This window comes from Anarhichas minor, unplaced genomic scaffold (assembly GCF_050575085.1).
Source record: "Anarhichas minor isolate MPS153535 unplaced genomic scaffold, ASM5057508v1 ptg000033l, whole genome shotgun sequence".
Classification (NCBI taxonomy): Eukaryota; Metazoa; Chordata; class Actinopteri; order Perciformes; family Anarhichadidae; genus Anarhichas; species Anarhichas minor.
Window position 1 is genome coordinate 6,111,323 of NW_027466479.1, and position 14,026 is coordinate 6,125,348.

Here is a 14,026-nt window from a genome sequence, read left to right on the forward strand (position 1 = left end):
CAGAACAGATTAAATAGATTACAGAGACTCTCTTTTCTGTGTTGAGAAGTATTTTTTTCCTAACTCCATGACTATCCTTTTCTTCTCACTCTGTCCATCCAGACTATGGAGGAGGTGAAGGACAAGCCCAAGAGGAGGCCTCTGGTCAGGGCCGCGTCAGAGGAGAGCTCCACCGATCTGAGTTCAATAAATTACTCTCCGTCCCCCGGGGACACGCTGCCCTGGAACCTGCCCAAGCACCATCGCATGAAGCGCTCCAAGTCGGCCTCTGGAGATGTGCTGGACGCAGCGGAGAGGGCCGTCGTCCGCATCGCAGGTACGCTGCTCACATAGAAAAGAAAAAGATGGAGGCCGAACTGTCTGTTCAGGCAGATGTTTGTGTTGAAAGACAGTCTTTATAATGTTTTACCTCATCTTCTTCTTCCATGTTCCTGCTGTGGTGCGCATTTGCAACACTGCTGCAAACACTGACTCTTAATGCTGCTACTCATCCACACTTTATGTGGAAGCTTTCCTCAGTAATCGCATCACTTTGGGGGCGGCTTTGTGATCATTGTGTTTGGTCTGCGGTCCTCACTGCGGCTGCTGGCATGTTGTGACTGTGTTTGTCTTCCACTCGTCATATCTGCTTTTGTGCAATTCAAGTTAAAGCTGCATGCCTTCACCGAGCTGAGGGTTTGTCGCGTATGCTGACTTTCATCCTGTGTTTTTGTGTTTCTTGGCAAAGCCAGTAGAACATTGCGATGCTGCTGGCTGTTTTATCACCAGCCCATAGAGCTGTGTGCTGGTGATAGCGTGGCGTTTGCATGGCCAGTAGTTCTCGCTCATGTGTTTTGAGTACGTGCAGTATTTGCATTAGCATTTATCAAGTCATTTGTGATGCTCTCCTGCTGCTGACTTAAGTAATAGTGAATATTAGGAGTGTTATGGGCTGACTTGGTTGTTGCGGTTGTTTTGGTGGTCTGCCTGTGGGCACATGGATGGGCTCATTTGGTTTAGGGATGTCAACATGACTGTTGCCTTGTACACAGCCCATTCATACACTTATGTCCCTGTAATCTTGGCTTGTTTCACACTCAAGACAGGGATTCCCATTCACATCTTTTCCGAACACTTTAGAGAAATATTAACTCAAAAGTTCTGGGCTTATGTGACAGCTTGTTTACTATTCTTTATTTCATAACTACAGTCCATCTAGTGTCTCTCTCGCTGCCAACCTTAAACTATTACTAATTTACTGATGATCATCTGTTGGTTATTAACAGCACAACAATATTTCTTAAGAAGATATTGTCTGCGCAAACCATGAATTCTATGGTATATTAATATGCATATGTTGGTAACTCTATGCTGCATAGCTGGTGTTTATCATGCTGCAGCTGCCTTTTGGGTTAATTGCTGGGTTTAGATCCATCCATCTGAACTCACTAGACACCTATTATGTCCACATCTACTGTTCAGAATTTGCTTAATAGCTCCTCCACCCCTGTCAGCTGTCTGAACACAGAAGCAGGGCTCAGGAGACGTGACTCGCTGCCTCAGCACTTCCTGTGGTGTGCGTTGAGTCCATACCGTCTCTTCGGACCACAGACAGCAGCACCGACCTCGCTCTCCCTGGTCGTCTCCCTGGTATTGATTTGGTGGGGTGGGGTACTGCAGCAGTGTTGTGTGATTGCTTGTTGTTGTCTCTGCACACACAATAGCAGCAGCAGCAGGATTGTATGACTCCCGAGTACTTCTGCAGAGCTGGTTGATGAGCTGGAGTTTCGGTAGATTTATTTCTGGAGTTTGACATTTTTATGTTCTCCTCATGACTTCCTGTAGTAACCAATGTGCCTCTATATGTGAGCAGGATGAAATCCAGCAGATAAAGGTGACTGTATCAGTGTTTTCCCGTTGGACTGCTTGGATAATGAACCTGGACTGATCATTGTGAGACACGTGTGCACAAGGAGCTGCAGCTTTATCTCACAACAAATGGAGACAGTTTGAGAGGCTGCCAGTGTTGGCTGATCCTAAATACGATGTCAGTGAGACTGTATCAAGGTTTTTGTAGCTTTCTAACATGCGTGTTTATTGATCAGATAACTGTAACTCGACCATTGTACCGTCAATTGTAGAGAGGAGGGGAGGGAATGATCCTGGTTCAACATGTCCTGTGTTAGAGCTAACAACCACACGGGGCTGATGGGCCTGAATGAATGAGTGAATGAATGTGTGAGTGAGTTATTTACTGGACTCACGAGGTGCTTTACATCTAGACACACGTACATTAAAACACTCATTTCTTATTACAAATGGCTGGACTTTGGAAATGTGTTGATGATTATCAGCCACCACGATTAATATATAAGTAGTATAATTGAATTCATATTTTTGTTTGCCTTACTTAGTAACAGAAGCTGCTGTTATGCCTGGTGTAGCTGGGTTTAAATCCTATTGAGGTTAAAGGGATGGTTGTGACTTTCTGGAGAGGCAGGCAGTATTGAAGCTTAGCAATGTACTGCTGTGGATGGGCAGCAGCTAAATGTGTTTCAGACACCTAAAAAAATCAATATCAGTTAAAGCGAACGCTACATTCAGAATGTTTTCAGTGCTTTACCTTGCCGTCAGGGAAGTGAAGTCGTTATTTATGCTCTCTTCTAAGCCACCAGACTCCTCTGGCATTAACAATACATAGTGTACACTAATACTGTTATAGATTCCTTTAGGTGTCTAAAATATCTTTTGCTGCTGCCTCCGTCCACTGCAGTACATTGCTTTGCCGTGCTAGCGTCACGGCTAACATCACAGTCATGTCGGTCTGTCAGCTGCTCTTTGAATTATTTGAAGGTGCAGGTTGTCTGCCTTACATCACCCCATGTTTATTGACGGTTCTGTTGCAGTGATCGTAAGAACAGAGTGCTGTCCAGAAGGATTGGATCTGTGATCTTGTTTTTCAGTGAGAGCTGCACCATGACTCATGCTGTGTCATGCCCCACTCCCACAGTGTGGGAGAGGAGTGCAGTGTTATTGCAGTACCAGTGAACTGCACTACATTTCATCAGGAACATCGCTGAAGGATGTTTAGCTTCACCACACAGAACAAGACAAAGCTGTACGACAGCGTGGGGAGGACACAGAACATTACCGTTTCTCTTTTTGTTTTTTGTAAAAGGAATCCATTGTTGTAACTTTTAGATTGATCTTCTTCTTCCTCCTGAAGGAGACATCTTTACTGACTCTCGTAGGACCTGTGTCCATATCGTGTCTTTTTCTGGCAGAAAAGCGCCCACAGCGTTTCATCGAAACCATATCTAGTCCACATATCACCACTCTAACCACCGTTGTATGACAGTATCATCCCTTGGCCATTCATCATCTATCATTAAAAGCACAACACTCACCAGCAACGATCTGTGTCTGCTCCTACAAATGGTCTTTTTGGTCTTTGATATGATATGACATGATGACATAAAGCCCAGGAGAGACAGACAGGACCAAAAACAAGCTTCTTTTTTCATTTAATACTCTATTCTCAATATATAGAAAAGTCCCACATGTCATGGTGTAGTCTCTTAACTGAGTCAATGAAACGTCCTTGGGTCTGCTCGTAGAGATCCAGATAAATTATTCATAACTGCTTTCAACGTGAGGCTTTGTGCAGTTTTCATCAGAATATTGAAGCATGGATTCATGATTGATTCTACATTTTACAGTCTTCACTATGGCTGCTTGCGTCAGCAGTGTGTAAAGGGTATCTTTGGGACTCTCGTGCGGCTCACAAGTGCAACATTTTATTTCCTTTGTCTTCCATACACTGTATTTTGTATTTTTTACTAACCATGTTTGTTTCCAGAGGCTTGTCTTATCTCTTCCAGCTGTTTCCAAATAATGAAGGCTGCCTTTGTACTTCCAGTGTTACCAGACAACGCATACCTATTTGAAAAGTATCAGTTACATGCTTCACAGTACTGTGATCAGACTCATGCTCATGAACCAGGGCAGAGGGGTTTGTGCAGTTTACATGCTGGACACTAGAGGACAGCATCCAAAGATACAGTGCAGTGGAGCGTCTGCAGTGTTCACTACTCACACTATCTTTCATGAACCCTTTGATTCCACATTCTGGAAATTTGCATACATTTTATAGTCTTAATAGTCTAATAGAACTACACGTGTGCACAGTTATATGTTATATGTTAAGCTGAGTCCGAGGACAGAGCCTATGTACAGACTGCAGAAAAAAAGCAACAGAAAATGAAACAAGGTTATAAATGACATGTTGCATTGCAAATTCAAACCACACAAGGAAAGCATTAATATTTTTAATAAAGCATCAGGTCAGAAGGTTCCTTGTACAATTTATAGCATTAGTTCTCTGAGAACTAAAATACCCTGTATTGAATCTTTATTAAATTGCGATCCTGTGAATCGGAATTGTATCGATTCAGGGAATCAGTATCAATACCCAGCCGTAAGTTCAACCTGTGGTTAGTATTCAGGCTGCCAACCTGCAAGCGAGTAACCAGGCAAGTTTTCCAAACACAAACCAGTGAACACACAAAAAGCAGTCAATGAATAGTGAGGGGGCAGTCGTATCCTTCCCTTGTCTGAGCAGAGAACATGAATTAGTGGCTCAGCCGGGGCGGAGAGTCTATAGCCGGGTGATGTGTGGGACGACCGGTTGGCACCGCAGTCCGTCACTGCAGCCAAAGTGAGACCGGCAAACCGAGAGACAAAGAGAGTGAGTCTCTCTCTCTCTCTCTCTCTCTCTGAGAGACACCATCCGCTGGTCAGGGAAGAGAACACAGTGGGATGTTATTTTTACACCCATACCGAAGCAGAGAGAGACTCCTACATTGTGCCCATCAATGAGAACAATCAGAGCCAACTTGTTCAGTGTGCTGTCGAAAAGCATCCTGGAATAAATCACCAGAGTTTTAGAGTTGTCATCTGTGTTGTGCTTTGGTGATCTCTTTAGAGCTGAGCTGAGCGTTGATGTAGGCTCCCAGAGGTGACGTGTCAAACACTTTCCTTGACCTTCTGTAGGTGACTCTCCTCTCTCTCACTTTTTCATGGTGGCTGTCAGTGGAACTGCAAGGTTTTCTACTTCTCACTCCAAACAAGCCGCTGTTTATGCATGCTCATGATTTATTTAGGCCGATGTGATGTATGAGTTACACTCTCATGGCTGCACATGCAGCTGTGTAGTATTATGATTTTCAGGCTTTATAAACCAGATCGCCTGCTCCGTTTAAAAAGTCCTTATAAGTAATGATTATATTTAACAAAATCAACATCATCATTTTGTATGTATTGTAAAAAAAGAAACGCCTTCAGTGAATGTGCTACTTCCTGGAACTCATTACAGATGAATAACCACATCATCATCAGAACCTCACGTTTGGGTCATAACTCACTGGTTGAGAAACACCACACTGAGTTGGGCGGCTCAAAGTTGATTATTCAAGTGAAAGACTTTTCACAATCCTGACGTGAAGGATTTATCGATGCACATTTTGCAACTTGCAGTTTCATGCTGGTGAAATCCTCCTAGTTCTTTCTGAAAGCTGAGTAAACAAAAGCTCCCAGCTGTATGAGAAAGTGATAACACACACATGTGCTCAGGCTGAGAAGATATCTGCAGCATGTTGTTGCCTTTTAGTGAGAGTGTAGCCGCATTACTGTTCTGGCTCCTCTGACTTTAATGGTGCATATTGTCAAACACTGTTAATAGAACAGAGAGTTGTGAGACGGTACTCGAGCTGCGTGGCTCAAAGAGCACACATGACATTTGCATGAGATGCTGTCACACTTACTTCCATTGGCATTTGTTAATGCACGAGTCATTTTGTAAAATCCATGCACCAACTGTGAAGGACTTGGTGCATTATAAGCCTTTTTAATGGCACAAATTGTTACATGCCATGATGGTAGAATGAAGGCTGTGCTTCAGTCTCAGGGTCCTGGTGTTGTGCGTGACGGCTCACTGTCACAGTGTGGCGGCTTGTTGACATATATACTGTATATAAATGGACACGTCATCAACATTTTCCACCATCGGTGTAATTGTAATTTTCTATCAAAGGTTAAGCATTGCATTGTGGGGTGTTTAGGAAGTAGTGTAACTGTAGTGCAGAGTGTCTACTTCTCACTTGATTTATTACCTCAGTAAACATTGTAAACATGAGTTTATGGTCTCAATCTCTAGTTTCAAGTCTTCTTCAATACAGCATGATGTTCATTTAGTAAATGATGCTCCATTTAGAGTCAAATAGACCATAAAGCAGGGGATGCTTTAGGGCGGGGCTACACGGTGATTGACAGGTCGCTACCAGAGCCGTATATGGTCAAATAAGGTCACTTCCCTTCACTGGTTGCAAAAAGCCAAGATGGTGGAACTTCGAGGCTTCAAAATGTCAGCCACAAACCAATGGGTGACATCACCACGACTACGTCCACTTCTTATATACAGTCTGTGTTCCTAGATAGATATGTTGATTTTAAAGCAGCAGTAAAAATAGCAATTCATAAAACAAATCTTCAATCTTATTTGGCTTACCTATCAACAATCATGCCTCACCCTCACCAGGCAACTGAAGTTCTGGTACTGTTGATAAGGAAATACTCTTTGAGTGATTCAATTTCCTGTGAACTTTTCCTTTCGGAGAGAAGTTCTTCCAAGCACCACTTCTCTATTGTAGCTGCAGTTTCTCTTGGCACCCTGACCTGCTGTTGTCACTGCTTCATCTGAGAGGGTCTGTGAGCTCTTTCAATGCAATAGTAGATCTTTACTGTGGACCTTACACTCGCACTCCTTGAAGTACAGCGTCTAAAATAATTGGAATCTCTTCATACTGTATCTCGCAGTGTAAATGGCTGGAATCTGATTCATCTCGAGTTTCCCACACCTAAAGCCGAGCTGGGCAGATAAAGTTGATAGATATTATCAGATTTAATAGTTTACGTTTTGGCTGATGAGCAGTACTACATATACGAGACTTGTGCCGAAGTATACTGAAATGTCACATCACATAATACTTAATAATTATATTACGTGATGTTTTATACTGCGACATTTCAGTATACTTCGGCACAAGTCTTGGCTTTTGGGCAAGACATCACACGGATGTTTTTTCTGAATTAAAAGTTCTGTCTTCAGCTTTAGTGTCCTTTGCTGTAGTTGTAAACTTCACACACATTCCGAGTTGTTTGTCTTTGAGCTCTGTGATCCAGCACTGACCCAGTGTTTAGCTCTGTACCGAAGGAGGTGTGGTCCTCTGGCACTAAAACGTGAAAATCTGCCGACATTCAGATTTGGGAATATGACGTGACTTTGAGGAGAACCATGTAAGTGTTTTTTTTGTTTTTTTAAAGCTGTGAATAGTTCAGGATCCACTTGGTGTGCCTTGCCCTAGTTTCTCCAGCAGCCGGAACTCAAATAACCCCACGCAGCTCCGTCATTTGTTTTTTCATCGAGGTAGCCATGTGTGTCTCTATCTGGGGTGGAGTGGGCCCGTGCAGTGTGTGTGTGTGTGTGTGTGTGTGTGTGTGTGTGTGTGTGTGTGTGTGTGTTTGTGGGATCTGCTGGTCTGCTTCAGACTGGTATCTCTATCTTTGTGGTGAGCGTCTGCCTCTGTGCCTTTAAGAGGAGGGTCTGATAAGTATGTGTGCGTGTGTGTGGGTATTTCTCAAGCTGAGGAGGGGAGTGGTGGTGGTCTGGAATGAAACCTACAGCTTCAGAGGGAAAACTGTGACTGTGTGTGGGTGAGGAAGAGGGTGGGGACAGACAGATAGGTGGACAAACAGCCGGGAGGGCTTTCAGCAGCACTGCAGGAGGACAGAGAGGGTGGACAGTTTGAAGAGAGGTGCCCTAACTCCACACTCGGCATCAGCCATGTCCATGCCCATGTTTGAGCCCGGTCAGCGGCTGTCAGAGGAGCAGGACTATGTGCAGGCCTATGAGACCGTCAGGGAAAAGTATAAAGGTAACAGCACCCCCCCTTCTTCTCTTCTTCAGTGGTGTTCACTGTACATAACTCAAATGACAGTATGTGTGAACGGGAGGTTTGGTGTGATAATAGTTGACTGATTTACTGGCATTAATTGTTTAAGAAAACTTTATGTGGGACTTGGAAACAGGAAGTATAACATTTCTATTGTAGACATTGAATATTGTCTGACACGTTTGCAAGGAGCTGCTGGACAAAGTTCGGTATCAAATCTTTATTATAATAGTTTCAAACTGGTGGAAGTGACACAGTGTCACTACAGTGGTTTCCTCTGTGGTGATGATTTTTGAGAGCTGAAAGGAAAGATGTCTCTCTGAGATGCAGGAGGCTGTGCTGTGGCTTTCAGGTTCAGCAATCACACGTCAATAAAACACAAGCCTGTGTCCTCCTCTCTGAGCTGGCAGCCTCCTTTGCATGCTTGCTGGGGAATCACTGTGGACCGAGCACAGAGAGGGGAGACATTTGGCCTTTGGTTGCCTGGCACGGGTCCAACAGAGCAACATGAGTGATGGGAGCTACCAGCCAACGAGACGGCTCATCAGAAGGACGTTCACATGACTATGTCTGGGTAAAAACACCGCCATGACTCGATAGTGTTCATCATTTCAGGAAGCCCGATCAAGATGCTCCCTGCAGATCATCTGCTTACTTTATTCATGAGTCTGAAGCAGTTTTTTTATACACTGCTCTGCTGGTTTACTTATGCACCAAATAGATGAATGTAAAATCTGTCAAAGGAAAGCTGGAATAGATGAACTGTTGAAATGCTTCTGCTGCAGCCCTGATCAATGCTGACCGATGCTCAAGCACCCTTCCCTCATGACCATGTAGCACCCAAAGAAGAGCCTCATATGATGTACCATGATGGTACGGCATATTACTACATATGAAAAGCTGTATTTACTTCATTATTTCTTTCCAATCCAGACTCTGTCGCTTTTACAATGGAAGCCACAGACCTCTTGCCTATATGTGTCACTCTCAAGCTCAATGTGCAATTAGAGACAGGTGAATTACAGCAACATCTGGACTTGATGTGGGCTAGGACACAGGCTGACAGGAACAGCTGTGCTCTCTTATTACACTTGCCATCCATATATACAGTCGGGCACAAGTGAAGGAGCAGCTCTCTTTCTGTGGAGCCGGCAGTAATTTGTACTGTGGAGGTCTTCTAAGGTTCTCTGTGTGTAGCGATATCAAAGCAAGGCATTGTTGCCGAGAGGCAGCATGGATTTGCAGCTAAATCTCTGGTTAAAAATAGGTGAGAAATAAAAGCAGAAATTATGACTGTGGGCACAATTTCCACCCCACGTACAACAGAATCAAAAGGGCAAATGGGCCTCGTCTGTGTGTGTGTATGCTGGGAACGGCATCGGTCCATCCAGTCTCAACGGTCTAGTCCTTTTCTTCCCATGCGGTTGCCTACTGTGTGTGTCACTGTGGGCAGAGTTCCTGCTGTGTCGCTCTGGCACCAGTCTGCTGCTCCACGACCCCCCCCCCCCCCTCAACTTCCTGTTACTCGCTCCTGTTTTAGGCTTGATGCTATTTGTTTTAGATAATTGTACATCCAGAGCTAGTGGAAAAGTCTGGACACATCTCTGTGTGAAAGGAGGGAGGTGTTGTTTAAAGAGAGGGAAAGTTGTTTCATCAACTGTTCCTCGTGGTGTGAAGCTGATCTGGTTTTTGAGCTAAAAGTGGGTTGACTGTTTTGGGGTTTGTGATGAGATGACAGCTCCTTTCTCCCAAGCCACTGCTTGAATCTGTGTGTGTGTGTAGATGACTGTGTGTGTGAACTGAATGACTCAAGTAAGGGCCACTTAATGCTGTGTTCATGTCATGTCAGAAGAAGCAGGGAAATGTGTTTTTTTTATTTGTTGAAAGACACATTTCCAAATGTAGTTTCATTCATGAGTCATAAATAACCTGCAACTGATATTACTAATGTATTGAAAGCAGGTGTAATTATTAGCATGACTGGATAATAGGGGTGCAACGGATCATAAGACTCACGGTTCTGATCGTATCACGGTTGTGAGTCAGGGATCGGATCAGAGGAGAGTGAGGCTATACATATAACTTTTAGAGATGTCCCGATCACATTTTGCTGCCGATACCAATTGCTGATCATCGAGGATCCGTGTTTTTGTTTTGTTACAGCAGCTAGTCTACAAAGCTCCAGAGTATTGTTTTTTCACCACCGTCCCAAAAATATTTAAATATCTAAGACCTGAGAGAGAGAGAGAGAGAGAGAGAGAGAGAGAGAGAGAGAGAGAGAGAGAGAGAGAGACTCTGAGCTCTCTGGCAATCTTTCTCAGTTGGAGATTATCCTATGTTTTATTTTTTACAGCTTACATAACTATTGTCCTGCTCTGCCATGTCTTTCCTCGTCTCTCCCTCTTGTGTCGCGGTGCGGCGAATTAGGAAACTTATCAGAATACCCATATTTGATTGGCTGAGCTGCATCACATATATCTCTAAATCATGTGTGTGCGGCTTTTATTTTAAAATGGGGGGGGGGTCCTCTAAAAGTCTCCAAGACCTGAATGACTCACACACACAGAGAGAGAGAGAGACAGACAGAGAGAACACATCTCCGCGTTTGCCAGAGTCTTATCTCTCTCACGGTATCCATATTTTATTGATTAGTCTCATGGTTTTGGTATAGAGGGCATATGTTTGACAGGTAGTTTTGTTGAAAATCACTGTTCACTCTCTCTCTTAATTAGCCTCTAACACACAGGTGCTCCAATCACCAACATGCACCCAAGCACACAGGTGTTTATATGAGCTCATTAGTGATGTTGATAAACACACAGAGGCACTGAGACGCACACGCACTCCTCTCCCTCTATCTCTCTGTCTGTCTCTCTCTCTCTCTCTCTCTCTGTGTCTCTCTCTCATACAGTCATTCAGGTCTTGGAGACTTTTAGAGGACTCCCCCCCCCATTTTAAAATAAAAGCCTATAACTGTCTATCTGCCTGTCTCACTCTCCCACTCACTCAGTCCATCTAACTGTCTGTCTGCCTGTCTCTCTCTCACTCTGTCTCTCTCTCCTCTCTGTCTATATTTCTGTCTGTCTCTCTCTCCCTCCCTGTGTCTCTCTCTATCATACAGTCATTCAGGTCTTAGATATTGTTAGAGGACTTCCCCCCCCCCCCCCCCCCCCCCCTCCCCATTTCAAATTAAAAGCCCCACAGAATGAATTCTAACTGGAATGCTTGTGATGAAGCCTCTCATTTTAGTGTCAAACATTATGATTCTGTCTCCTCTCCCCCTCTCTCACCCACCCAGTCCCACCCTTTCAAAATAAAAGCCCCACAAATACAAGATTCAATCCAAGAGTATGAATCTAAAATGCAGAAAAGAGAGTAGCGCTATCTCAATTGAACCTGAATGACACTACCGGTAACATTGGCGTGTGTATATATTGCGATTTCTTCGGGCAGTAGAAGCCACACTGTCAAAATTTCTTTAGTAATTTTCTAGTTCATCTTTAATATCTATTTAATATTTTGGTGAATCTCCTTCAAACAACTGGATTCAATCATGTTTCTCTCCAAAGCTATTACACTTCATTGTACGTTAACTTTTACAAGATAACATTTGAACACATCATGATAAGGTTAATATACCTTCGCCAAATTGTCATTTTCATTGAACAGGAGCCTGAACGCACCATAATGTAACTGAATGCAACCTCCGTACGTTAGCCGATAGCGGTGCTGCTAGCGCTACTAGCTCTTCAACACATTTGTTGTTCACAATGTAGCATTATCAGGGATCGGCACCAAGAGAGCATTAATGGCAATCTGCTAGTCGCATATTTCTACTGAATATCTGTCGATAACGATCGACTGATGTTGATGCTGGTTCAAACTTCATAAGAGTGATGAGAGATATCGGATCCTAAAATAATATGCCTCATGTACAACTTGTATTTACCGCTGGGAGGTTGAATGTGAATGTTTTTTCCAAAACGAAATGACTTTATCTCACATTAATCAAGTTGGTATTCTTGTCTTGGGAGGTCTATTTGCATAAGCTATTGCAACTGGTGAAATTCCCTTGGGAATGATGGCGTGGTTGAGTGGAGCTCTGGTTTATAATAGTAGCTGAACAGATCTATTAGTGTACAACAAGCAGCTCTGCTTTAAATACTCACAACAAATATATCCCAGCAGTTTATTCTGTCAGTCTTCAAGTTATTCTGGTTGAAAGACCGACTAAGACCACTTTTGACATTTAGCTCAGTGAGATGTTGCTTCAAAAGGCTGCAATAACTAAATAATATAAGTCTTTCCCTCTACAAATGTTAGTAGTATTGCAGCATCAAAGTTTTTTGTGTGCAATCAATGTCTTTGGAATAAAAGTCACATATTGCAAATGTTGGATATCTCCTTTTAGAACGAGGTTTTGCCATTAAAGCGGTTTGGCTGCATTGTTCATCCTCCCAATGAAGTACTTAGAAAGTCTGAAATACTGAGGCAGGAACATTGCAGGATGGAAGGATTTACAGTAGATCTACCAACACTAACGCCATGACCCCGCCTCAGACTCAGGTGACCTCTTAGCCTCAATTATGCATTCTTTCAAGTTCAGTTGGTGGTTTTGCTGCCAAATATCCAAGAATTATTTTCAAAGTAACAGACTTTTTCCTCAAACTTTTAGTTTTTAAGATGAATAAAGTTCAAAGATCATCATTGTAAACTAAAAACTAAAGAGAAAAGGCTCAACATTAACAGTTGCTCGCTTGCACAGGGCAGGTGCCCTCTGTGTTCGGGCAAGTGGAATGTCTCATCCAGGTTTCCGATCAGACAAGTGAAAAATATGTGATTGGGAGTTCGCCATCAGTGCTTTCTACTTGCCGATTTTAACATGCCCGATTTTAGATTTTAGATAAGTAGCCACTTACTCAAAGGCAAGTAGCTGAAAAAGCTTAATTTCAAGCCCTGAGGTGGCGAATACTCTTTTATAATAAACTGAAATAAATATAAAATCTCCAAAACTAAATGGCGCAGATAAGAGGGCAATTATTTAAGGCAGAAAGACACTCATGAAGACACAGAAGACCAGTCCTAGCGTAGCATCACGCTAATCTAGCCGGCTCCTTAGACTCTCATGCAATGGTTTCACATTTGATAGCTAGTCATGCTAGTCATAGTTAGTCATGGTGCTCGTTACCCGGAGAGGTTGGAAAGAGAAATACGTTTCTTAAATGTTATGTTTCTAAGTAAAAGCCCGTGGAGCTAATATTAGCAGAGTATAGCACATCAACACTTCTATGCTACGCTAGCTGCTGAACGTATAGCGTTACTGGATGTGTACACATGCTGAACGACAGCGGTCAGTGTCACGCTCACTGACTAACACGTTCTACTTCAGCAGGAAATGTTGGGTTTGCAATAGCAGTAACTTAATACAGCATTTCTTCCAGGCATGTCGCCACAGACATCCAGTCCGTAATACTGCAAACATTTAAATATTGTAATACTTATATCAGTTATCATACGCTCAATCACCATTGTGTTACCCCATTCGCCATTTGAACTTCCAGCTAAACTGTGTTTGACAAGACGATGACAATAGTCTTTGTCTTGTGTTCACTCTGTAGAGTGGAGGTCGGCGTGTGATTAAATCCAACCCGCAAGGTGGATTTTAAATATATTCAGTGTCCCACTCCCCCTTCTCAAACACTCTTAAATAGGCCTGCAGATACAACAGACCCCTGTGTGTGTGTGTGTGTGTGTGCGTGTGCGTGTGTGTGTGTGTGTGTGCGTGTGCGTGCGTGAGAGAGAATACCAGCAGGGTTCACTTCTAAAAGGGCTGTGATAAGTTTATCTTGTGAATCACTGTTGAGCCGGAGCGTCCACAGAGGAGCCCCCTCCACACTTCACTTTCAGTACTTGCCTCAGATCAGTTTCATGCAACTTGATCTCAAATTCAAAAATAGCACTAGTCCTCAAGTTATGCACGCATGTTGTGCACACAGAAAACGACTCGTATGCATCGATGCTTAATCAAAACACATAAC

At 43.3% G+C, this 14,026-nt stretch overlaps 1 protein-coding gene across 1 annotated transcript in view; it reads left to right on the forward strand.

The window, feature by feature from the left end:
* pleca (plectin a) overlaps positions 1 to 14,026 on the forward strand; it is a 101,421-nt gene that overhangs the window by 11,928 nt on the left and 75,467 nt on the right. The window contains exon 4 of the mRNA XM_076105620.1: positions 103 to 316. Coding sequence (XP_075961735.1) covers positions 103 to 316 — 214 coding nt within the window. The remainder of the gene's footprint in view (positions 1 to 102; positions 317 to 14,026) is intronic.